Source organism: Polypterus senegalus, chromosome 10 (assembly GCF_016835505.1).
Source record: "Polypterus senegalus isolate Bchr_013 chromosome 10, ASM1683550v1, whole genome shotgun sequence".
NCBI classification, from domain to species: Eukaryota; Metazoa; Chordata; class Cladistia; order Polypteriformes; family Polypteridae; genus Polypterus; species Polypterus senegalus.
In genome coordinates, this window is record NC_053163.1 from 146816668 (window position 1) to 146844558 (window position 27891).

Sequence of the window (27891 nt, forward strand, 5' to 3'; positions counted from 1 at the left end):
TGTTCATGGCTTGTTACTCAAGACTCGAGCATTGAGGCTTGGGGAGTAAATGTTGAAATGACACCTGATGACATGATGGCGATGTGTATTAGTGGAGAGAGACCACAATTACGGAACGTAGAGAGAGAGAAAGAAAGAAAGAAAGAAAGAAAGAAAGAAAGTCATCTAGCCTCCTTCAGAAAGTCACAGAAGAAAGAAAGGCAACACTCAGTGAAGGGAGGTGGACAGAGAGATGAAAGAACGAGAGAAAGAAAGAAAGAGAAAGAAAGAAAGAAAAAGAAAGCCATCTAGCCCACTTCAGAAAGTCAGAGTTAGAAGGAAGGAAGGCAACACTCAGTGAAGGGAGGTGGACAGAGAGATGAAAGAACGAGAGAAAGAAAGAAAGCAAGCCAGCCTCGACTGTGGATGGATGAGCAGGTCTCGCAGCGCCTATGAAGGTATTGGAGGTTTTCTCATTTTCTTGTTCTGTAACTTTGACTCACCGTGGGCTCAGTTTGGCCTTTTCAACATTAATCAGCAGACAAAGACCCTTTAATGTCGAAATGAAAGCTTTGCACTAATTTACAGTTGCCATTTAACCTAACATGTGCATATTGGACATTCCTCACAGACACTGGCAGAATGACAGCTACCAGGACACTGCAGCTATGAGGCAGCACCTCACCTTCTAGAAACATCCGAGACAGAATTTAAGCGAACAGAATGACCACAATATGGAGGGCAACAGCAAAGGGTCTGTGAACGAAAAAGTTCAGGCTTTGGTTTTCCACCTTGTCATTATGGATTATTGAGTGTTGCTTGATTAGCAAAAATGGCAAATTTATCCATTGAAAATGAAGGCTTTTAAATACTGTATCTTTTAAAATGAACTTTTGCCTAGACTTCTCCAGTAGGGGTTTTTGCCTTGATTGTTCTGTCCGAATATACTGCTACAGCAATTTTAATCAAAATCTGAGATGTATTAAATAGCAATTGGTGGTGATCTGTCAATGAATAACTTAATTGAAGGAGATGGCAGTGGTTACCCAGACCTCATTGCTGGTTGCAAAGCGGCCCTCATTACAGTTCATCCTGGTGCTGCGGTTTCCTCCCACAGTCCACAGACATGCCGGTCAGGTGAATTGGCGATTGTAAATTGTCCCGTGTGTGTGCTTGGTCTGTGTGTGTGTGTGTGCTTGGTGTGTGTGCACCCTGCCCTGGGTTTGTTTCCTGCCTTGCACCCTGTGTTGGCTGGGATTGGCTGCAGCAGACCCCTATGACCCTATAGTTAGAATATAGCAGGATGGATAATGAATGGATGGATATTAATCAGATTAGTAGGACAGTATTTTTTCACTTCAGGTATTTAGGAAAAGTTAGATCCCTTATAACTTTGCAAGATACTGAAAAATGAGTTTAGTCAGCTAGATTACTGCAACACACTCCTCTCAGGACCACCCAGAAAAAGACATCAATAGATTGCAACGAGTGCAGAATGGAGCGACCAGAATCTTAACTAGGAAAAGAAAATCCGAGCACATCACCCCAGTCTTGATGTCACTACACTGGTTACCTGTGCCATTTAGAATTGACGTTAAAATCCTGCTTATGGTTTACAAAGCCTTCAATAATCTGCTCCATCTTATATCTCAGAATGTCTGACACCTTACACTCCAAATCGTAACCTCAGATCTTCAAATGAGGGTCTGCTTAGAATTCCAAGAGCTAAACTTTAAAGAAGTGGTGAGGCGGGCGGCCTTCTGCTGTTATGAACCCAAAATCTGGAATAGCTGACTGATAGAAATTTGCCAGGCTAATACGATGGAACACTTTAAAACAAACTGCTAAAAACTCATTAGTTTAACATAGCTTCCTCATAGCTTCATTTAGTTTAACCCTGATATTCTGTATATGCATTGAATTATCATTTTTTCATGGCTCTGTACTCACCCCTGCTACTCCCTGCTGTTCTTTTTCCAGTTTTCTATGGTGGTGATCTGCGCCACCACCACCTGATCAGGGCACCCTGCAGACCTTACATTGATGGATTGAAGGCCAGATGTCCACATGACCATCATCATCTTCAAGTTCTTCCACATGAAGCTTGAAAGCCATGAGGACTGATTGAGAACATTGATGTTAGGGAGGCTTGGTGGTCTCGTGGCCTCGGACCCCTGCAGATTTTTTTTTTTTCTCCAGCCATCTGGTGTTTGTTTTTTCTGTCCTCCTGGGCAACGGACCTTACTTTATTTTTTGTTACTTACCATTGCCTAATTTTATTTGTATACTTTTATATTTTTCATCTTGTAAAGCACTTTGAGCTACACCATTTGTATGAGAACGTGCTCTAGAAAGAAATGGTGGTGTTGTTGTTGTAGCCTCACTAATCGTGGCAACGTTGTAGCCGTGCTACTATCAGTTAGAACTGCATCTCCCAGCAGTCCCTGCAGGGGCTGTTGGGGTCAAAGGGGGTCAGAGGAGTTTAAAAGGAGGGCAGGTGTCCAAGGGGAGGAAAGTATTTTTTTTGTTGTATTTTGTGTGTCGTTTACCTGTCGGACTGCCTTCTGTTAATTAAGCCATATTTAGTCGCTGTGTCCTGGATTGTATTCGTTGTTGGGGGTCTGGATCGTCTGTCTGCCTGCCTGTGTGCTGAGGACTGATTGTGGATTCACGGCTTTCCCGCAAGTATAGGAGAGCTCCTGAACCATCCATCCGTCTTCACCCTTACAGTGTCTACTGGTAGGACAGGTTTTTCATTCCCTTACAACATACAGATCTCTGGACTTAATCTCGTCATCTCTCGTGCTGCCTGTTGATTAGCACAAGTTAGAATTTCCCTCAACTCTGAACATGTGACTGTATACATGGGGGGCACATAATAGAAGGGTGCCTATGTAAACCTCCAGCGTGAGAGAGCATGTCAGTAACTGAGTGTGCCCCCCCAGTAACACGGTGGGATTATTACCACTCTATCAAGAAAGAAGGACTTGAAATGTAATGTCAGCAAATGTAAAGAATTACACATAGGAAGTAAAAATGTGAGGTTTGAATACACAATGAGGGTCAGAAAATCGAGAGTCCACCTTATGAGAAGGTTTAGGAGTCACAGTGGACTCTAAGCTAGCGACTTCCAGACAGTGTTCAGACGCCATTAAGAAGGCTAACAGAATGTCACGTCATACAGTTAGGTCCATAAATATTTGGACAGAGACAACTTTTTTCTAATTTTGGTTCTGTACATTACCACAATGAATTTTAAATGAAACAACTCAGATGCAGTTGAAGTGCAGACTTTCAGCTTTAATTCAGTGGGTTGAACTAAAAGATTGCATAAAATGTGAGGCAACTAAAGTATTTTTTTAACACAATCCCTTCATTTCAGGGGCTCAAAAGTAATTGGACAATTGACTCAAAGGCTATTTGATGGGCAGGTGTGTTCAAGTCCGTCGTTATGTCTTATCAATTAAACAGATAAAAGGCCTGGAGTTGATTTGAGGTGTGGTGCTTGCATGTGGAAGACTTTGCTGTGAACAGACAACATGCGGTCAAAGGAGCTCTCCATGCAGGTGAAAGAAGCCATCCTTAAGCTGCGAAAACAGAAAAAACCCATCCGAGAAATTGCTACAATATTACGAGTGGCAAAATCTACAGTTTGGTACATCCTGAGAAAGAAAGCAAGCACTGGTGAACTTAGCATGCAAAAAGACCTGGACGTCCATGGAAGACAACAGTGGTGGATGATCGCAGAATCATTTCAATGGTGAAGATAAACCCCTTCACAACAGCCAACCAAGTGAACAACACTCTCCAGGGCTTGGTCGGTGTATTGATATCCAAGTCCACCATAAAGAGAAGACTGCATGAAAGTAAATACAGAGGGTGCACTGCAAGGTGCCAGCCACTCATAAGCCTCAAGAATAGAAAGGCTAGATTGGACTTTGCTAAAGAACATCTAAAAAAGCCAGCACAGTTCTGGAAAAACATTCTTTGGACAGATGAAACCAAGATCAACCTCTACCAGAATGATGGCAAGAAAAAAGTATGGAGAAGGTGTGGAACAGCTCATTATCCAAAGCATAGCACATCATCTGTAAAACACGGTGGAGTCCGGCAGTGTGATGGCTTGGGCGTGCATGGCTGCCAGTGGCACTGGGACACTAGTGTTTATTGATGATGTGACACAGGACAGAAGCAGCCAAATGAATTCTGAGGTGTTCAGAGACATACTGTCTGCTCAAATCCAGCTAAATGACGTCAAATTGATTGGGCGGGCGTTTCATGATACAGATGGACAATGACCCAAAACATACAGCCAAAGCAACCCAGGAGTTTATTAAAGCAAAGAAGTGGAAAATTCTTGAATGGCCAAGTCAGTCACCTGATCTTAACCCAATTGAGCAGGCATTTCACTTGTTGAAGACTAAACTTCGGACAGAAAGGCCCACAAACAAACAGCAACTGAAAGTAAAGGCCTGGCAGAGCATTAAAAAGGAGGAAACCCAGCATCTGGTGATGTCCAGGAGTTCAAGACTTCAGGCTGGCATTGCCAGCAAAGGGTTTTCAACCAAGTATTAGAAATGAACATTTTATTTCCAGTTATTTCATTAGTCCAATTACTTTTGAGCCCCTGAAATGAAGGGATTGTGTTAAAAAATACTTTAGTTGTCTAACATTTTTATGCAATCTTTTTGTTCATCCCACTGAATTAAAGCTGAAAGTCTGCACTTCAACTGCATCTGAGTTGTTTCATTTAATATTCATTGTGGTAATGTGCAGAACCAAAATGAGAAAAAAGTTGTCTCTGTCCAAATGTTTATGGACCTAAATGTATGGCGCCTTGATGAATTATGAAGGGAATTAGTGCAGTGGATTGAGACGGTGACTTTAAAATGAGTTCATCAAGAACACGGGGACACAGCTGGAAACTGTAGCATCGGATTACACACTGGCATTGAACGGTATTACTGGACAAATGTTAAACGTGAACAATACGATTTCACAGGTGCTGTGTGTGATCTCCATTGTCCAAAGTTAAGACGACAGTGTGGTGTTAGCTTGAAAGAACTGGCAGCCATATTCATGAAAATATGAACTACAAACTATGTGTTTGAAGTAAACGGTGTGTCAGTCACACTGGCGTTAAGAGAGCAGATAATGAAGAATCACAGGAGATGCAGCTTTCAGTACTCAAAATGCCCAAATGAACAAATCCGCCTAACAACACCAGGAGAAGAAGAGATGAGGCTGTACGACATCCACTGTCTGACTGCAAGTCTAAATAACTAAAGAGATTTTAATATGGCTGTATAATTGGAAATGCAAACATATCATGACAGAATAGCCACAGCATTTTAACACATTGCATGTCCATGGACCACAATGCTTATCTTAACTCTGTTTGCTGGTGTTACATCATATAGTGAGGCACGAGTTAAAATGACAGAAAGTTGATATACTGTAGCAGAGAGGGGGACTTCTCAAACAGTGTGGAGCTGAGTAGCTACCATGCCCCATGCTGGCACTCCTACCAGAAGAGAGTTGCAGCAGTCCAGACATGACAAGACCAAAGCCTGGACCAGGAGTTGTACTTCCACACACAGATATGATCTGATCTTGTGGATTCTGTGGAGAGTAAATCTGTAAGACCAACAGATTAAAGGAACTTGGTCCATGACGTACAGCTGATCATCAATCACCACCCCAAGCTTGGAGGGTGTTAGCAATAATGAAGCAAACCGAACCGGGATGAGGTGCTGAATAGACTGATGATCTAAGATGACAGGAAGGTCCATCTTTGCCACATGGCACTTGAGATGGTGCTCCTTCATCCAGTCTGTAATATCAGTACCGTGTGGTCCTCTGGAGTGAACAACAGATACAGCTGCATGTCATCGAGATAGCACTGATAAGAAAAACCATGGGACAGGATGACAGGGCCTAGTGTGGAAGTGTTTAGACAAAAAGTGCATAGACAGAAGAAGAGGGTCCCAGTATCGGTCCTTGGCACCCCCCGCGCCCCTGTACTTGCTTGGTGCACCATTGGCATCTCTTCTCGCTAGGACACACAGTACTGTTTGACCCAAACTACCTGAGTGCACATTCATGACGCGAAAGTCAGAGAGGGCGTCAAGCAGGACCTGGTAGTTTACCGTGTTGACAGCAGATGAGAGATGTACCAGGGTGAGGACAAACAACATGTTGATAGCCCTAGGCTGTAAAAGAAATTGTCATGCCACTTTATGTTTTTACCAACAGCATGTTCTCCCCTTCGCCCCCTTTAATTTTTTTTTTTGATTTCAAAACAAATGACACATCATAATGAGGACAATTAGAGTAGGAGAAATGTGACAAATGGGCTTGGGCTGCGGTCACTGCAAATGCTCAGGTCATTTTGTGTCCCTGATTGAATCACATCTCCTGCCATGATGGTTGTACACTGTAATTAATGATCTGATATTTTTTTCCCCTAGCTGGATGATCCAAGTAAACACGGTGACATGTTGGACATCAATGACAATGTGAAAGAGGACACAAAAATTAAAGAAAGCCAACCAGTAGAGATTGAGTACGACAACACCAAGTATTACGACACAAAGTACACCAGAGTGTATTTAACTCCCTCAGAATACCAGATGAGCACCTGCAGCCAAAGTGCGACCTACACTCTGACCAATGCGCCACCTGTCCCCGCCGACTTTGTGACAGCATGGGCGGACATCATTAAAGGGATCAAGATGGAGTTAAATGAAAGCTGCTATTTGGTCCATGGAGCCATTACCCACAAGGAAGGCAAGTGGATCCCAGACAAGAAACATGAGCGAGTGGCTGTCCCAGAGCTCGTATGGATGGCTTACTGCTGCCCGGGTATCCAGAAAGTGTTTCTTGGCCACAGTGATGATGAGGAAACAATCAACTTTGAAGTGCCCAACAAAAAGTTAAAGCTGAAACGCCGAGAAGTAATCGAGATTCTACTGCCGGAGCTGAGCGCCATCCTGCAAACTCATTTGAATTTCAAGGTTGGCATTTTCAAAAATGACTGTAAAAAGAGTGAGGGGTGGGTATAGGCTCAGCAAATTGTGCAAGCATAACCCAGCTTAGCACTCCTAAGGCCTGCATGCCTACTTCTGCAATATTAATAGATACAAGAGGTGCAAGGATAGCCACAAAATGAGATTATTAAAAAGGGAAGTCTATGGATAGATAGATAGATAGATACTTTATTAATCCCAAGGGGAAGTTCACATATTCCAGCAGCAGTATACTGATACAAAGAAACAATATTAAATTAAATAGTAATAAAAATGCATGTAAAAGCAGACAATAACTTTAAATAATGTTAGCATTTACTCCCCCGAGTGGAATTGAAGCGTCGCATGGTGTGGGGGAGGAACGATCTCCTCAGTCTGTCAGTGGAGCAGGACGGTGACAAAAGTCTGTCAAAGAAAGCAGCTCTCATGGCACAACACCTTACTGCCCTGTTTCAGACAGCGTCTGTTCCCCATTATGTTTATTACCCTTTTCTGTGTCTTCTTTGTTTATAATAATAATCCATCCATCCATCCATTATCCAACCCGCTATATCCTAACTACAGGGTCACGGGGGTCTGCTGGAGCCAATCCCATCCAACACAGGGCGCAAGGCAGGAAACAAACCCCGGGTAGGGTGTCAGCCCACCGCAGGGCACGCAAATACACACACACACCAAGAAACAATTTAGAATCGCCAATGCACCTAACCTGCACGTCTTTGGACTGTGGGAGGAAACCCACGCAGACACGGGGAGGACCCAGGAAGCGAACCCAGGTCTCCTAACTGTGAGGCTACCCACTGTGCCACCATGCCGTCCTATAATAATAATAATAATAATATTAAATTTTACTTATATAGCGGCTTTCCCATGCTCATGGTAAAGTATTAATTTTTTGATATTTATTGTATTCATGTGCATTGTATTTTTGTGTTCAGTAGAGTTGAGAATGGGAATGGCATGTGACCACATCCCTCGGGGTGTAATGAGGGGGCACTTTGGTAGTATGGGGTACCGGACCTGGTGCTGCCAGCTATTCAGGGCCTGTACAACCAGAGCGAGAATTTGGTTTGCATTACTGGCAGTAAGTCAGACTCATTCCTGGTGGGTGTTTGACTCCGCCAGTGCTGCCCTCTGTCTGTTCATAATTTTAATCTGCTGAATTTTGATGTGCAACCAAAGAGTGGAAGGTGTCCTGTTTGGTGACATCAGGGTTGCGTCTCGGCTTTTTGCAGATGATGTGGTCCTGCTGGCCTCATCAGGTGGAGACTGGTGCACGATGGTGGCAGTCTGCAGCTAAGTGTATAGCAGAAGCGACCTTCGAGTCCAAGGTCAGGGTTCTCTAATGGAAAAGGGTGGAGTGTCCTCTCAGGGTTGGGGAGGGAGGTGCTGCCTTAAGAAGAGAAGTTAAAGAATTTTGGGGAAATACAGGAGGATCAGAAGTTAGGTTAGATGTTGTACCAGTCATTTGCGGTAAAGAGGAAGTTGAGCCAAAAGGCAAAGCTGTCAACTTACCAGATGATCCACATTCCTACCCTCACCTAGGGTCAAAAGCTTTGGGGTGACCAAAAAAACTAGATCATGGACAGGAATGACAGAAATGAGCCTCCTTCACAATGTTGTGATGGTGTGGGTTTGCTCCTCACTCCCGTTCGCCTTTGGGAGCTTCTTGAGCCCAAGTCATCGATAGTCACAAGCGGGATGAGCCGGGCAAATGAGGACACACACATATAGCAAGGGGGTAGGTGGAAAAAGTGAGTAGTGTGTTCATTTAAAATCCAAGAAATCGAGTGTTTACAAGTGCAGTACATCCATTCACCCATAAATAAATAATCCATAAAAACAGTGTTCAATAATGGAGGTTTATAATTAATCCATAAATAATTCCTTAAAAGCAAGGTTCAAAACACAGGCAGGAATCTGTCCTTTAAAATTCACAAGCCTTGGTGCAGTCCTCTAAAACTGACTTCCCGTCTGCTTACCTCGAATGAGACCCTGCAGCTTAGGGGACACCTAACAGCCACACACAGCCCACCTTCTCCACCAGGTTCAGGTCTCTGTTGTCTATGGCTCCCAGCAGGGCTTCCAATCTGAACCTCATTCCTCCTTGGCTCGGGTCCCTGCAGCCATCTTTAGCTCCGTCTGTGGCTGCGCCGAGCCTCCCCAACTCCCACTGCCTCTCCTCAGTCTTATGCGGTGAGAAAGCTTTTGATGAGGTGCCACATGAGAGGGTGGGCATCAAACTAAAAGAAGTGGCAGTTCAGGGTGATGTTTTTAGATGGGTGCAGAACTGGCTCAGATACAGGAAGCAGAGGGTGATGGTGTGACGAACCTCATCAGAACTGGCTGACCAGCAGGGGTCAGTGCTGGGGTCACTGCTGTTTTTAATATATATAAATGATTTAGATAGGAATATAAGTAAGAAGCTGGTTACGTTTGCAGATGATACCAAGAGAGGTGGAGTAGCAAATAATTTGGAATCCGTTATATCATTACAGAAGGACTTGGATAGCAGACAGGCTTGGGCAGATGAAATTTAATGTCAGTAAATGTAAAGAATTACACATAGGAAGTAAAAATGTGAGGTTTGAATATACAATGGGCGGTCGGAAAATTGAGAGTACACCTTATGAGAAGGATTTAGGAGTCGTAGTGGACTCTAAGCTATCGACTTCCAGAGAGTGTTCAGAAGGCTAACATCATATCAGGTTATATAGCGCCTTGATGTGTGGAGTTCAAGTCACAGGAGGTTCTGCTCCAGCTTTATAACACACTGGTGAGGCCTAATCTCGATTTCTGTGTGCAGTTTGGGTCTCCATGCTACAAAAAGGACATAACTGCACTAGAAAAGGACCAGAGAAGAGTGACTACTTAATACTTAATGTACATCATGCTGGAAAGATGATATCTCCCTGCTGGCCTGGGAACATCTCAGTAGCAGGTCAGGTCAGATCAAGTTGGGGAGGCTGCATTGGTACAGCACGTTGCCCCACCCACCACACGACAAAACAGCTCAGGATCCTGGTTGGCAAAACCCAGGCAGACACGCGGTCCAGTCCCACCCTTTGGAAATGACCATCTATCTGCCACAGCCAAGTGTTACGTCGGTGTCCCCTTGGCCTGGTCCAGCCACTCAGTCACTCTTTGGAGGAGGCAGTGGAGATCAGAAATGTCTGGGCATCTTTGCTTAGACTTCTGCCCTGTGACCCGAACCAGATAAGCAGTAGAAAATGGAAGGATGGATAGCATGGCCCCTAGGGGGTGCTGCAGACCCTCAAATCTCAGACATAATTGCCCAACAACAGTGTCAACATCTAATAATCCGTTTTTATTAAACAAAATTCCTTCATGCAGGTTTCACAATAAATGACTCTTTCTTCTTTCTTTTCCTTTTCTTTTCCTTATTTCCTTCCTGCACTCCTCCTCTGACTCCCTGAATGAGATGAGGTGGCCCCTTTCACGCAGGACCCGGGTGTACATCCGGTGTCAGGACATTGCACAGAGGAAACACTTGCGATTCAGGCAGAAGCTCCAGAGGGTAGGATGAGTCAGTCGTTCCCTGCAGCTCCCCCAGATTACACACACAGGACCCAGCAGGAAATAGTTCTCAGTATGCCCCACAAGTGTGTATTGGTATAATGGCCTGGGAATGCTGCCACCTAGTGTACCAAGGGAGCATACAATCTTGGAAGGCTGTCCTAGATAAGGATGTTCTATCTAACGCTGCTGGGATGCCAGTCCATCCCTTTCTCCTTCCAAATAGTCATCCCATGGCAGCCTACTGGCTGTGTCAGGGAATGCCTTGCCTCTGTTTCTACAATCCATTACATCATCCTCCCAGTTCAGGGAATGGAAGGAATGGATGCCAACCCATCCCTGCCACCTATCACAGGGCTGAAAAATCGTTGAATAAATTAGCAAGTAGTGTGGTGGACAGTAGGACTTCAGGACCCTTCACATCTCGACTTGATGTTATTTTAGACAATAGGGCCGAACAGGAAGGAGGAACTTGCTGGGCTGAATAGCCAGTTCTCGTCTAGATTGTTCTAATGCAGGGGGTTCTCAGTCTCGGTCCTGGGGACCCCCATTGTCTACAGGTTTTTGTTCCAACTAGCTTCTGTTTTCATTTGGACTCCAGGGCTAATGAAGTGAACTGTTGTTTCCCATGTTCTGTATTTTTGGAACAATATAGAAATTAGAAAACAAAATTTGGAAAAAAGTTTTCTATTAAAATGTACCAAGCAGGGTGGCACAGTGGCGCAGTGGGTAGCGCTGCTGCCTCGCAGTTAGGAGACTTGGGTTCACTTCCCGGGCTCTCCCTGCCTGGAGTTTGCATGTTCTCCCCGTGTCTGTGTGTGTTTCCTCCTGGTGCTCTGGTTTCCTCCCACAATCCAAAGACATGCAGGTTAGGTGCATTGGTGATTCTAAATTGTCCCTGGTGTGTGCTTGGTGTATGTGTGTGTGTGCCCTGTGGTGGACTGGCGCCCTGCCCGAGGTTTGTTTCCTGCCTTGCGTCCTGTGTTGGCTGGGATTGGCTCCAGCAGACCCCTGTGACCCTGTAGTTAGGATAAAGCAGGTTGGATAATGGATGGATGGATGGATGTACTAAGCAGTTATATGGATCGAGGGACGGCCAGGATGCCCAATGGAGGGAAGGATGGGGGAAGGCAGGTATTTTGGGGCACTGCCTTGCCCAAAACGCTAGATTGCATCTCCCCTGGAATGTAGCGGTGCCCTGGATTCCCGGAGGTCATCCTGGGATTTGGAGTTCGGATTCTCAGCCCTGTCAGGTGCTGTGGGTGCCACCAGGGGGAGCTGTTGTAGGACCTAGGGACTCATCCTTTCCCTATAACCCAGAAGTACGAGGTAGTCACAAGGACGGAAGCCCCGAAGTACTTCTGGGCTGAAGAAAAATGGCAGTTCTTCATTAGGCCCAGAAATGCTAGACAGCCACGTGGTCGAAAGGACAGAAGCACTTCTGGGTCAAAGACTATATAAAGGAATGATGGGAACCCAGTAAGCGAGCCGGAGTCGGGAGGAGGTGGACAACGCTTGCTGGGAGGTGTGGAGAAGATAGAAAGAGAGAGAATTGTCTTGTTTATTGTATTTAATTGCCTGTTTATTGTGGCTGTGGTGCTTTGGGCACAGTTTTCAAGAAGAAAAAGTATTAAAATACTTCTTGGTGCTTTTACTTTGTGTCCTGAGCGTCTGGCTGTTGGGGTTAAAGGGGCAACAGCGACCCCTAGCGTTCACAATGGGAATAATGTATTTTTTCACTCTATCGCAGATTTTAAATGTAAGCATATCTAAATATATATCACAGATTTTTCGCTGGTTCGTGGATTTCTGCTGACAATGGGTCTTTTAATTTATGGTACATGCTTCTTCAGTTGGTTTGTCGAGTTGATTTTATACAAGCGACGCTATTGGCGGATGGCTGAGAAGCTATCCAATCAGAGCACGTATTAAATAAAACTCAATGATATACGATATGCTTCCCGTGCGGCGCTTCACATACTTGAAAGCCCAAACAGCACATATTGATTTTTGATTGTTTGCTTTTCTCTCTCTCTCTCTCTCTCTCTCTGACGTTCTCAGCTCCTGACAGAGGGGCTGTTCGCACACTGGCCTAGAGGATACGGACACTCCTCTCAAAAATGCTGAAAGACTACCATCACATTGCTGCCTTCCTTGCAGCTGCTTTCTCCGGTGGTGCTTCGCATACTCAAAAGCCCGAACAGCCCTATTGATTTTTGATTGTTTGCTTTTCTCTTTCTGTCTCGCTCTCTGACATTCTCTGCTCCTGACGCGCACTCCTTTGAAGAGGAAGATATGTTTGCATTCTTTTAATTGTGAGACGGAACTGTCATCTCTGTCTTGTCATGGAGCACAGTTTAAACTTTTGACTAAAGGGTGTTATTTCATGTCTAGATTGCTCTAATAATGTTAAAAAAACGTATTTAGAAGGTCGTAAACAGGTTTTCTATGCTCTAACTGCAAAAATATTCGATTTTTAAATAAAGAATCTTACTTCGCGGAAATTCATTTATCGCGGTAGAGTCTGGAACGGATTTAGCACGATAAATGAGGGTTTACTGTATTTTCATCTTGATTTTCATTCTACTTTTCCAGGTGCTCTAATTGTTTAATGAATCCATTATTTACTAATGAGTGGGTCTGACACTAAAGTAGTTGGCGCCTTTTATGATTCAGTGTTGTTTGCCTGGGTGTCTGCTCTGCTCATTTTTAATTATCATTAAGATACAATGAAGGTGGCAAACTGCATAGAGAAAGGGCAAAATAAAATGAAACCAACAAAAGAGAGTTAAGCATTTAAATCAAAAGCAAAACAAGGAATACTCTAAATACAGTATGTCTTACAGATGTAAAAATCAAGCCGCTGTGCTTTTCTGAATGTACTGTAGAATAAGAGAAGAGGAAAAAAAAGCCAGCTAATTAAATGAGCTCAGTGCTATCACGTGCTGTCACTGATTATGAATCTGGTTGGAACAAAAACTTGCAGCCACAATAGACCCCCAGGACTGAATTTGAGACCCCCTGTTCTAATGCATAAAGTAGGGTATTTAATTTTATTACAGAAATATTCACACTTCTCTCTCTCTCTGCCGGTCACTGGCACAGAGCCTGGCTTAACAGGCTGGATTTCAGAGCTAGTTCATGGTGCCCAGCTCCAAGGCTCTAAGGTGGGTAGCTTCCAGACCAATAAAAAGTTTTTGAGCTTTTCGCTCTGCAGAGAATGGGTGGCTTCTTTCTCCATAGAGAGTAGGTCATCAGCTAAAGAGATAGAAGAGATGACTGCGCCTAGTTTGGAGGGAAGGTGTAACCTCTGGTGTTTGGGTCAAAATCATTTCCAATCACAGATCCAGTATCTGCTTATAGGTGCCTTATTTTGTACATCACATCCAGCCAGAGTTCAGTTAGTGGTTAAAAGCCTTAAATTAATGTCCTTTTGGGCAGCCTTTTGTCTGAAGAGATCTCTGCAGGGTGGCACAGTGGCGCAGTGGTAGCGCTGCTGCCTCGCAGTTAGGAGACCGGGTTCGCTTCCCGGGTCCTCCCTGCATGGAGTTTGCATGTTCTCCCCGTGTCTGCGTGGGTTTCCTCCGGGCCCTCCGGTTTCCTCCCACAGTCCAAAGACATGCTGGTTAGGTGGATTGGCGATTCTAAATTGGCCCTATTGTGTGTTTGTGTGTGTCCTGTGGTGGGTTGGCATCGTGCCCTGTGCTGGCTGGGACTGGCTCCAGCAGACCCTCGTGACCCTGTGTTTGGATTCAGCGGGTTGGAAAATGGATGGATGGAGATCTCTGCAGTGGTGACCACTCAACTCAGATTTACAAGGTCCAGCTTACTTCTCTGAACTTATCATGACTTACAAACCTGAACGTATATTAAGATCTCAAGATGCCAGCCTTCTTCTGATTCCAAGGATTAATTACATTACAGTGGGAGGTCAAGCTTTTAGCTACAGGACCCCTAAACTGTGGACTGGTCTGCCTTCTACTATAAGAGATGCCCCTTCGGTCTCATCTTTCAAAGGCTGAAGACTCACGACTTCAGTTTATCACACCCTGACTAGAGCTGCTGATTAACTGTGCAGACTGCAGCTCTGATGTTAGTCATTAGCACTAAAACATAAGTAATGTGATAGTTGTAATTTGTTACTGACCCTCACCTGTTCTGTGTCTCTTCTCGGTACTCAAATGGGACACTTGGTGCCACGGCCCACCTGCCAAGTTGTTTTGCCTGCCAAAGGTAAAATCATCTTTGATCAGCGTTTCTTAACCTTTAAGTATTTGCGACCTGAGTTTTCATAACAGTTTTAATCGCGCCCCCCCTAAAATTTTTTTTGAAATGTAGATGCATATTTTATTATACCTACTCAACTTTTATCGACATTTATCTAACTCTATATTTATTGTTCTAGTATCAGAATGTAGTTTAAGTTCATTTGTTTTGGTTTCAATAGATGTTTTTTTCATATTTTTGATTCTTGTTTTCTTTTTTTCACATCTTCCCGCCCCGCTAGGGGGGCCCACCCCACAGGTTGAGAATCACTGTCTTTGATGGAGGATTGCAGGAATCGTCAGGTAGAGGGGTCCTTTCATCGGATTGGCTGGCCCAGCGCTGACTCAGCTGTGGAATGGCCAATAGGGGAAGGCAGCTTGATGGCTGAGGTCTCCAGGACTCGAAAAAAAATCCAAATCATATTATGGGATATCATCTACTGTTGAATTCTGCTCCATACTTGTAATATTTCTATTGCACTAGTATGTTGTATTGAGGATTACTTGTGTTCTGTTCTGTGTATTGTATTGTATTGTGTTGTATTGACCCCCTTCTTTTAGACACCAACTGCACACTCAACCTACCTGGTAAGGGGTCTCTCTTTGAAATGCCTTTCCTGAGGTTTCTTCCATTTTTTTTCTCTACTAGGGTTTTTTTGGGAGTTTTTCCTTGTCTCCTTAGAGAGTCAAGGCTGGGGGGCTGTCAAGAGGCAGGGTCTTTTTAAAGACCAATGCGGCACTTCTTGTGTGATTTTGGGCTGTACAAACATAAATTGTATGACCAAAGTGTCAGCCATTCACAGCAGATGCATCCCTAGTGGCAGTTGGGGGAGTTAGCGCTCCCTTGAACCCTCAGGTACGGCTCCAGACACTGGATAAAAGTTCAAGACTTTTATTTGATTAACAATAATGTGCACAAAGCACCCTCCACACTAATCATGAATCAACAATAACAATAATATCCTCTCTCCTCCTCGCCCAGACACTTCGCCCTCCTACCTCCCAGCTCAGCTCTGTGTCTGGACTTTCCCAGAGTCCTTTTATAGCCCCTGACCCGGAGGTGTTCCTGCCCAACCAGACCACAGTTCCTTATTCGTTCCGGGTCAGGGTAAACAGTCCTTTTTCTTCAACCCGGGAGCACGTCGTTTCTTCCTGTCACGTGACCGTGACGTACTCCCGGGTTATAGGGCACATATGAGCCCACGAGCCCCCCTACAGCGACTCCCAGCGGCCCCCAAAGTATCCAGCAGGGCTGTGTATAAACACTACAAGGTCCGTGATGCCCTGCTGGAAGTCGGGGCACGATCCCGCTGTCGGGAGAGCTCCTCCTGGCGGCCTGGGGGTGAGGACCAGAGTATGAAGCCGGCAGTCCTCCACACCCTTTAAAATCTAAATCTGTTCTCTTAACAGGCCTGTTGTTGCTCTAAAATGTCGTCTCATCTGTGCATGCGTCGATGTAACGGGTGGTGTGGCACAGCCAATTGCTTATTTCATTACAGGAAAAAATCACATCCTATACGGTGCCCTCCATAATGTTTGGAACAAAGACACATTTTTCCACGATTCCCCCTGTGCTCCACAGAAAATTAAAATTACAAATCAAAAAATTCAGACAGGGTGGCACAGTGGCGCAGTGGGTAGCGCTGCTGCCTCTTAGGAGACCCGGGTTCGCTTCCCGGGTCCTCCCTGCGTGGAGTTTGCATGTTCTCCCCATGTCTGCGTGGGTTTCCTCCCTCAGTCCAAAGACATGCAGGTTAGGTGCATTGGCAATCCTAAATTGTCCCTAGTGTTTGGGTGTGTGTGTGTGCCCTGCGGTGGGCTGGCACCCTGCCCGAGGTTTGTTTCCTGCCTTGCGCCCTGTGTTGGCTGGGATTGACTCCAGCATACACCTGTGACCCTGTGTTAGGATATGGCGGGTTGGACACTGACTGACAATACAGACATTGTGATTAAAGTGCACATGATAGACTTTCATTTAAGGGAATTTGCAGACATCCGCATTGAGAGGAGTTAGATGAGGTGGCTCGGGCATCTGATCAGGATGCCTCCTGGACGCCTCCCTGGTGAGGTGTTCTGGGCACGTCCAACCGGGAGGAGGCCCCGGGGAAGACCCAGGACACGCTGGAGGGACTATGTCTCCCGGCTGGCCTGGGAACGCCTTGGGATTCTACCGGAAGAGCTGGAAGAAGTGGCCGGGGAGAGGGAAGTCTGGGCTTCTCTGCATAAGCTGCTGCCCCCGCGACCCGACCTCGTATGAACAGAAGAGGATGGATGGATGGATGAAATTTGCAGACATTTTGTTCACACCACGTAGACATGACAATACTTTCTCTACACGGCCCCCCATTTCAGGACACCACAATGTGCGTCACAGATATTCGTGATTCCTCAGGTGGGTTTCTTTGAAGATACCTCTTCCTGCTTCTATTCTTTGGAGTCTGTAGCTGCCATTGTTCAACATGAAGATAAGAGCTGTGCCAATGGAAGTCAAAGAAGCCGTCAGGAGGGTAAAAAAAAAAATAAAACAATAGGAGACATTGGCAAAACCTTAGAGTGACCAAAATCAATCTGAAATATCAGCAAGAAGAAAGAACACACTGGTGGGCTCAGTAATCACAAAGGGACTGCTAGGCCAAGGAAGACCTCCACTGCCGGTGACAGAAGAATCCTCACTATGGTCAAGAAAAAGCCCCCAAACGCCTGTCTGACAGATCATACACAGTCTTCAGGGGGCCGATGTGTGTGTGTCAGAGACGACTATCAGCAGAAGACTTCATGAACAGAAACACAGAGACCACACTGCAAGATGGAGACCACAAAAACAGGAGAGCAGATTATAGTTTGTGAAAAAGGACTTCAAAGAATTCTGGGGAAAGGTCTTGTGGACAAACGCGACAAAGATGACCCTGATCAGAGTGATGGCAAAGAGCAAAGTGTGGAAATGAAGAGAGACTGCCTGAGATCCAAAGCAGACCACCTCATCTGTTAAACATGGCGGTGCTGGGGCTGTTATGGCTTGGATGCCACAGGTTCTGGCACACATCTCTTCATTGGTGATGGAACTGCTGACTGCAGTGGCACAAAGAATTCTAAAGGTGTACAGAAACACCTGATCTGCTCAAGTTCCAGTAAAGGCCTCCAAACTCAGTGGACGGCACTTCATCCAACAACAAGATAAAGAGCCAAACAGACCATTGAGGAGATTATCTAAGCTCATAAATGGACAATTGTTGAACGGCCAAGCCAACGACCCAGTCAATCCAATTGAGCAGGCCTTCCATAGGCTGAAGAGGAAACTGAAGGGGACAAGCCCCGAAAGAAGCAGGAGCTGAAGATGGCTGCATTAGAGGCTTGACAAAGCATCACCAGAGAAGACCATCAGCACCTGGCAATGTCTGTGAATCGCAGACCTCAAGCAGTCACTGCATGCAAGGGATATGTGACAAAGAACTAAATATGATGGCTTTAATAGACCTGCCATTACTGTGTCCCAAACATTATGGTGCCCTGAAATGGGGGCATTTAGAAAAAGTGTTGTGTGACTGAAAAGTCTAAACATCCCATCAAATGAAAGTCTGCAATGTGAACTTTAATCGCAATGTCTGAATTGTCAGTCAGTGTCCAACCCACCATATCCTAACATAGGGTCACGGGGGTCTGCTGGAGTTAATCACAGCCAGCAAGGCAGGAACAAATCTCAGGCAGGGCAGCAGCCCACTGCAAGACCCACACACCAAGATCACCAATGCACCTAACCTGCATGTCTTTGGACTGTGGGAGGAAACCCACGCAGACACAGGGAGAACATGCAAACTCCACACTGGGAGGACCCGGGAAGCGAACCTGGGTCTCCTTACTGCGAGGCAGCAGCGCTACCCACCGTGCCACCGTGTCGGAATTGTTTGATTTGTAATTTTAAACTGTGGAGGAGTAATCAAGGCAAGATGTGTCTTTGTCCCACACACTATGGACAGCACAATATATTCCTAAGCCCCACTCCCCTTCACAAACCCTTGCTTCTCTTCCACTGGATATGAAAACTGATCCATACAAACCTTTTAAAATTACCAAAAAAGACTAATTCTGTAAGCAACCAGACAGCTACAGCCACACCTCACTAAGCTTTAGCTAAGCCAGTTGTCACCTGAAGACACATCATGACGAGCCTTTGGCTGCCCACTGTGTATGGTGAAGGTGTTTCCCACGTCTTTCTGATCTCTAAGAGGGTTTCTGTTTGGTCAGCATTGCACTTAACTTAACAAAGTCAACATACTGAAGATGGTGAAGGTGCAAATTAGAAGACGGGAGGAGTAAGGAGCGTAATTTCAAATTGCATATACAGTAGGTGCTTACTGTGACGACTAAACTTTGGTTGCAATCAGGATTTATGATTTTCTATAAGGGTAAAAGAACGCAATTCAACTAGAAGCACTTCTGATATAATGTAATAACAAACTTCCCGATCATTGTTTAGAGCAGTGCTTCCCAAACTCGGTCCTGGGGTCCCTCTGTGGTTGCAGGTTTTTGTTCCAACCAATTTTCCATTTTCCATTGGACTCTTAGTCTAATTAAGTGAGTCGTCATTTCCCAGTTTCTGTGGTTTGGACTCAATGTAGACATTACAGACTAAGTTTGGTAGATTTTTATTAAAAAATAATAAGAAGTTACAGTGCATCCGTAAAGTATTCACAGCGCATCACTTTTTGTTATGTTACAGCCTTATTCCTTAATGGATTAAATTCATTTTTTTCCTCAGAATTCTACACACAACACCCCATAATGACAATGTGAAAAAAGTTTACTTGAGGTTTTAGCAAATTTATTAAAAATAAAAAAACTGAGAAAGCACATGTACATAAGTATTCACAGCCTTTGCCATGAAGCTCAACATTGAACTCAGGTGCATCCTGTTTCCCCTGATCATCCTTGAGATGTTTCTGCAGCTTCATTGGAGTCCACCTGTGGTCAATTCAGTTGACTGGACCTGATTTGGAAAGGCACACACCTGTCTATAGAAGGTCCCACAGTTGACAGTTCAAGTCAGAGCACAAACCAAGCATGAAGTCAAAGGAATTGTCTGTAGACCTCCGAGACAGGATTGTCTCGAGGCACAAATCTGGGGAAGGTTACAGAAAAATTTCTGCTGCTTTGAAGGTCCTAATGAGCACAGTGGCCTCCATCATCCGTAAGTGGAAGAAGTTCGAAACCACCAGGACTCTTCCTAGAGCTAGCCGGCCATCTAAACTGAGCGATCAGGGGAGAAGGGCCTTAGTCAGGGAGGTGACCAAGAACCCGATGGTCACTCTGTCAGAGCTCCAGAGGTCCTCTGTGGAGAGAGGAGAACCTTCCAGAAGGACAACCATCTCTGCAGCAATCCACCAATCAGGCCTGTATGGTAGAGTGGCCAGACGGAAGACACTCCTTAGTAAAAGGCACATGGCAGCCCACATGGAGTTTGCCAAAAGGCACCTGAAGGACTCTCAGACCATGAGAAACAAAATTCTCTGGTCTGATGAGACAAAGATTGAACTCTTTGGTGTGATTGCCAGGCGTCACGTTTGGAGGAAACCAGGCACCGCTCATCACCAGGCCAATGAAATCCCTACAGTGAAGTAGGGTGGTGGCAGCATCATGCTGTGGGGATGCTTTTCAGCGGCAGGAACTGGGAGACTAGTCAGGATAAAGGAAAAGATGACTGCAGCAACGTACAGAGACATCCTGGATGAAAACCTGCTCCAGAGCGCTCTTGACCTCAGACTGGGGCGACGGTTCATCTTTCAGCAGGACAACAACCCTAATCACAGAGCCAAGATATCAAAGGAGTGGCTTCAGAACAACTCTGTGAATGTCCTTGAGTGGCCCAGCCAGAGGCCCAGACTTGAATCCGATTGAACATCTCTGGAGAGATCTTAAAATGGCTGTGCACCGACGCTTCCCATCCAACCTGATGGAGCTTGAGAGGTGCTGCTAAGAGGAATGGGCGAAACTGGCCAAGGATAGGTGTGCCAAGCTTGTAGCATCATATTCAAAAAGACTTGAGGCTGTAATTGCTGCCAAAGGTGCATCAACAAAGTATTGAGCAAAGGCTGTGAATACTTATGTACATGGGATTTCTCAGTTTTTTTTACTTTTAATAAATTAGCAAAAACCTCAAGTAAACTTTTTTCACGTTGTCATTATACTTATACTCACGTATAAGTCAGGTCTTGAAACCCAAAAAATCGATCATAAAATCAGACCCTGACTTATACGCCCATTCAAAAATGCGACACTTACATTTTTTTTACATCTTCTTGCCTTCTCCAATCTCTCATCATTTTCTCAGACTCTTTGAATTTTGTTGCAGCAGCGCAGTTACCAATTTATTTCACCACTCTGACTGTGTCCGACTTTGTGCTTGATTTTCCCTGTTATACCGCATATACTCGCGTATAGGTCAGGTCTTGAAACCCGAAAAATCGATCATAAAATCAGACCCCGATTTATATACCCATTCAAAAATGCGACTTAAATTTTTTTTTTTACATCTTCTTGCCTCCTCCAATCTCGCACCAGTTTCTCAGACACATTGAATTTTGTTGCAGCAGCGCAGTTACCAATTTCTTGCGCTACCTCAACGACTTTTAATTTCAAACCAGCTTCATATTTTCTTCTGATCGAACACTCCATTGTAGATAAGGGATGCTCTTACGATAAAGGTGTATGAGGGTGTGAGATACAAAAAACACAAATCAGTGAAAACGTTGCTTCGGAATAGTTTGGGTATTACCGTGTGGTCACGTAGGCACAATAGAGAGAGAGAGGTTAGGAGCACACGCTGGTACAGCGCATTGCCACACCCACATAGAAGAAAAAGGCTGTGTGCTCCATGGTTACTCTCTCAGGCGGGTGTTAGCATATCATGATCTCGTGGACCAATAGGATGGGTTTTCTGTATTCGTCTTATACGACCGACATTATAAAACACAAGAAATTATACAATAAAATCAAGTCCTGACTTATCCGCAAGTATATATGGTAGCTGCAAAAACTGGTCACTAATGAAGAAGATGGTTGGAATGAAAAGCTGCAGCCACTGCGGCCCACCAGGACCAGAGTTCGACACCTGTGATCTACTACATCTTATCATTTCTGCAAGTGTCCAGTCATTACAAGAATTTGTATCACGTTATGGTATCTGCGTACCTTAAAGCGCATTACTAGATACAAACCTGTGACCTTTCTCTTTCATACCCGCAGCTCCTTCAGAAAGTATTCAGACCCTGACACTTTTTCACATTTTGTTCTGCTGCAGTCTCATGATAAAATCATTGCAATTCATCTTTTTCTCCTCATCAAGCAACACTCGGTACCCCAGAATGACAAAAGCGGAAACAGCACTTTAGGTTTTAAAGATAAAACAAGACGTTTTCAGGTCCTTTGCTTTGGCTCACAGGTGCATCCCCTTTTATTGATCATCACTGAGATGTTTCTACACCTTGTTTGGAGTTCATCTGTGGTTAATTCAGTTGACTCCAAGTAAATAGTTAGTGTCTATGGAAGGTCCCACAGCTAAGAAAAAACAAAGCCATCAGGTCAAAGAAATTGCTTGCAAAGCTTCAGAACAGGATTGTGTTGAGGCACAGGTCTGATTAAGGCTACAAAAACATCCCTGCAGTGCTCTGGTCCTCAGACTGGTCTGGAGGTTCACCTTCCAACAGGCCAATGACCCTAAGAACAAAGTATAGATAACAGCAAAGTGGCTTAGAGACAACCCTGTAAATGTCCTCAGTCAGACAGCTAGAGACTGGACGTGAAACCAATCAAACATTTTATGAGAGACCTGAAAACAGCCGTCCACCCTGACAGAGCGTAAGAGAATCTGCATGTGAGACCTTTAAAAGTATTGCATCATTATGATGGAAAATATGCGATGCTTGTATTGCCTATGCGAGAAATAGATGGAGAAAAGCACCACAAATACATTCGCATGTCAGCATTTAAGTTTGAAGATTTGCTGCACCGCATCAATCCATTCATCAAACATTGAAGCATGCAGATTGATCCTGTTCAAGCTGCACTGCATATTTTTAATCTGATATAAATCTAGAATTCATCTCTAAAATGGACCTTATATGTCATAACTCCTCCCAAAACAAACTTAATGAGACAGGCAACAGCTAAATTATAGGATGGCTAAACAGCATGGATTGAGAGTATAAAAAGAAAGTATATATGCAAGTTCTTCATATGGGCTGCCCTGGAAATTATCTCTCTATTACTGTACATAAAAAAAATCCTTTTGGAAGAGATTTTTTCATGTCGCACAAGATGAGACTTTGGCCGTGAGATTTTTTTCAAGTCACGCCCGCCTCTCAACCATTTTCAACCACGCCCACGGTCCTGTCACCTCTCATTCATGTGAATGATTTTGACAGATACAGACTTTCAGCTCTTATAAATTTTAATGTTTTCCACAATGAAGTCAAATGAATTAACGCGAAAATTGTCGACACGGCAAAATGGTTAAATGCGTATCAGTAGACTTTGCTGAAACAGTTGGTGGTGATGGTGCGGGAGATGAAAACATCAACTTAGAATATCATGAAGAATATCTACAACTAACTGGTAACAATGTCTGGTCTTCCACCACACGAATTACTGTAGAAAGAAGGACGTACCCAAGAAAGGTCATGTAGTAAATCTTCAGGGGATAACATTAGACACCAAAGGAGATCTTGATATGCCATTTGTATTAAAACGTTTACAGTTTCCCGTTAGAATAGCTTTTGCAAAGACAATTAACAAACCACACAGACAAACATTTGAAAAAGTCATTTTATTTAATAGAGAGAAAGAAACAAAATTCAGACAAGGGCAATATTTCATTGTCACGATGAAAATCCAAGCACAGAATCAAAATTCAATGCGATATTGACGAAAATTCAAAAAATTGTTTTTACTTAAGTTTTACAGTAAAAGTGTACGTTTAAAAGTATTTGTGTGTTAATTTCAAAGCCAAACAGAATGAAATTGTACTATGCAACAGATAACTTTAAGGGCTCATTTATACTTCATGCTCAGAACGCGTAAGCACACGCATCATGGCTGCCACGCGTTCCCAGCGTTCATTTGATGCGTCCACTGAGCAGGTCCTCAGAAATTAACGTGACGCGTGCACGAGTTGCAGTCCCGGGCGAGTGTGATAAAAGTTGGAGTGTGACGTCAGAGTCTCTGTTTACGATAAGACATGTGACAGAAAGCCACTTTGAGGATCCTACAGGATCGATGTACGCACTTTGATGTGTGATGAACGGTTCGATGTGGTGAAGCAAAATGCCGACATACAAATGCATTTGTGGTGCTTTTATATTCAAGCATCGCATATTCCCGATCGTAATGACACGACACAATTTTTTAAAGTCTTACTGTGCCGTGTTTCTTTTTTTTGCTCCTTCACAACAGAAACATAATGTACAGCGCTGTATTTGAGCCACAGAGAAAAAATATTAAGGACATGGTGAAAAGGTGTATTTTGTGATTAAAGTGGAAATTTCAGCTTAAATCTCAAAATGTCCACTTTAATCTTGTAGTTTACTTTATCATTAAAGCAGCCCATTGTAAACCCCATTGTTAATCGCTACCTGCTTCTGGGGCTTCCTCCTGACCTGACAGCAGCGGCAGACAGTAATCACCACACGGAACGCATCACATTTATGATATTCCAACTCTGTGCACATTAAGAATCCTTAGATTTATACTTGATATCACTTTCATGATGAAATGCATTAAAGTATGTATGTTACATTTTAGGGCGGCACGGTGGCTCAGTGGTAGCGCTGCTGCCTCACAGTTAGGAGATCTGGGTTCGCTTCCCAGGTCCTCCCTGTGTGGAGTTTGCATGTTCTCTCCATGTCTGCAGGGATTCCGGTTTTCTCCGACAGTCTAAAGACATGCAGGTTAGGTGCATTGGTGATCCTAAATTGTGCTTGGTGTGTGTACCCTGCAGTGGGCTGTCACCCTGCCTGGGGTTTGTTTCCTGCCTTGCACCCTGTGTTGGCTGGGATTGGCTCCAGCAGACCCCCATGACCCTGTAGTTAGGATATAGTAATGGATGGATGTTACATTTTACAGAGAAATCGTTAATACCATTTAAATGATGAATACTGTTAATAATTACACACATGGGGGTGACATGGTGGCAGGGGGGTAGCACTGCTTTCTCGCAGAGAGTCACACACCTGGTGTTCCCTGCCTGGCATTTGAATGTTTTCCTGCTGGGTTTCCACACTGTGCTCCGGTTTCCTTCCAAAGATATGCGGATTTGTGGATTTCGTGACACTCTAATGAGGCTAGTGTGTATGTGTGTGCTTGTATTCACCTTGAGCTGATGCCCTGGATTGTTTCTGCCTTGTGCCCAATGCTTGCTGGAATAGGCACATCCCTGGATTGATGGATTTAATCATTAAAGGTGTCCTCGGAATTTAATGGATGTTGCAAGCAATTCACAACACAGAGAAGCCAAACATTTTCTCAGTGTGATGATATCTCACACTGCCACCTGGTGGAATCTTCCAGATTTACATAAAGTATGCGCGCAAGTAAAACGCTTATGTAGCAGTAGCATCCACTGGGGCATGAGTCAAATCGCGTAAAGTATAAACCTGGCCTAACGCAACATCAAACATAATTTACTTTCAAATTATTACATTTTACTCTTTTTAATATGGTTAATTACTTACTGTAATATAAAATAGTTCTATCATGCATATGTAACAATTCCCATGAAAATTATAATCTGTTTAAATTGTACATCCGCATCTCCATACGAGAGCAACAGAACCGCAAAGAGGCCAGCACGTAGCGCAGGCCTGGGGGTTGGCGAGCGAAGCGAGTGGGGGGCAAAGCCCCCTAGTTTCAAATGTAAATAAGCCAATAAGGAGCAACAAAGACAAATTACAACAAAAAAAAAAAAACAAGACCCCTCTCATTTGGGTACTCTATTTAATGAGAAAATGAATCATATAACATAATAGACCAACTGAGATAGTAAACTGCCTTGGGTGCAGAAAAAAGACTGAAATGAAGCAAAAACATATTCATTTCCGGCGCCGCATCTGAGTGGCAGCCTTTCCAGCAGCTCCGTATACGACTTTATCTTTTTATCAGTATACTGCTGCTGGATTATGTGAATTTCCCCTTGGGATTAATAAAGTATCTATCTATCTATCTATCTATCTATCTATCTATCTATCTATCTATCTATCTATCTATCTATCTATCTAACTAAACAAGGCAGGGCAGAGAGAGGCTTGAGGTAATGTTTAACAAAGAGCGCTCCCCATTAACCTCCAGCATCAGCAAGGTGTTATGTTTACACGGCACAGAAGGATAACCCTCAGGCTCTGACCACACCAGCACTCTTATCCCAGACAGTAATGGGATTTGCTGTGGCTCTGTAAATATTTGCTTTCCACATTAAGGGCCGCATCCCACCTGTTAACCAAAGGAAATGTGGCAGCAGTCATACTCAGAACAAAAACAATCTATTCAAATGAGGGACAGAAGGAAATTAGATGTACAAATAATGGAGCACACCAATCTCAAATCTGCTTAATAAAATTGATGGCCACTTAGGGTCAGAGCCTAACCACATCAGCACTTAACCAAAGCAGGAAACAGCTGAGGACTTGACGCTAGTCCACCTCCAGGCCCACTCAGGCACAAACCTTCACACAGACTCCCACAAGATCAGTTTGGGATTTCTAGTCAGCCTAACCTGCACATCTTTAGGTAGCCTGGGAGGAAATCCCATGTGGACATGGGGATAACGTGCTAACTATACGCAGAAAATGGGTGCAGGAACTTAAACCGAGGTTTCTGGATATACGAGCCACTAGCACCATTATGATAAGTTTATATGTTGTGGCAGATGACCATGGACCTTACAATACAATAAAATACAATACAGTTTATTTTTGTATAGCCCAAAATCACACAGGAAGTGCCGCAATGGGCTTTAACAGGCCCTGCCTCTTGACAGCCCCCCAGCCTTGACTCTCTGAGAAGACAAGGAAAAACTCCCAATAAAAACCTTGTAGGGAAAAATGGAAGAAACCTCGAAAGGCAGTTCAAAGAGAGACCCCTTTCCAGGTAGGCTGGGCGTGCAGTGGGTGTCAAAAGTAGGGGGTCAATACAATACAATATACAGAACAGAACAATTCCTTAAGACAGCATAATAATAAAAATTTTAGAAGTACGGTTTAACAGTAGATGATATGACATAATTAGGTTTGGATATTTTTAGAGTCCTGGAGACCTCATCCATCTAGCTGCCTCCCCATTTGGCCATGCCACGGCTGAAACGTTGCTCCGATGAAAGGACCCTCTTTCCCATGATTCCTGTGATCCTCCATCAGGGATGACTTTACCATAGGCAGGCAAACAACTTGGCAGGTGGGCCGTGGCACCAATTGCCACATTTGGGTACCAAGAAAAGAAACAGAATAGGTTGCCCGACTGGGACGCATGGAGAAGGGAAGGATCAGGAGAGGGGCAATATCTTCCCTGGAGTGCAAGAGGGCAGCACTCCTGTTTTGCATCAGGGCCAGCCCTGTGGGGGTCCGTGGCTACCACCAGGGGGCACCTGGACAGCTCCGGAGCCTTGGCATGCAGCACTTCCACCACACCCAGAAGTGCTGCCAGAAGAGGAGCTGAACTCACATGTTGCACTTCCGGGTGCAGTATAAAGTAGGCCACCTCACTCCACTTGGGGAGCTGGAGTCAGGTGGAAGAGGACGGAGCTTGCGAATGAGGAGTGGAGGTGGAAGAAGAAAGGACTGAGTTTATTGGGGTTTGTGTATTGGTGTTGTGTGTGCCAAAAAGTAATAAACCTGTGTGTATTGGACATCTGGCTGTCTCGTGTCTGTCTGTGTCCGGGCATCTTTCACAATGTATTGTCACACATGTGTGCATGGGAGGCAGCGAAAGGGCTCAGAAGAAGGTAATTCCCGGTCGGACCAGGGGGTGGCAGAGTACACTGTCCCTTTCTCTTTTTTTTCTCTCCGTAGACCAAATGCGAGAAATTCTGCCTGGGCCCTTGA

At 44.5% G+C, this 27891-nt stretch overlaps 1 protein-coding gene across 1 annotated transcript; it reads left to right on the forward strand.

Annotated features, from left to right (window-relative positions):
• Positions 1-27891, forward strand: LOC120538273 (endonuclease domain-containing 1 protein-like). The gene is made up of 3 exons (XM_039767735.1): positions 1-437; positions 6450-6995; positions 27859-27891. Exons 1-3 carry the CDS (start codon positions 432-434, stop codon positions 27889-27891), a joined length of 585 nt encoding a protein of 194 aa, XP_039623669.1. The 5' UTR covers positions 1-431.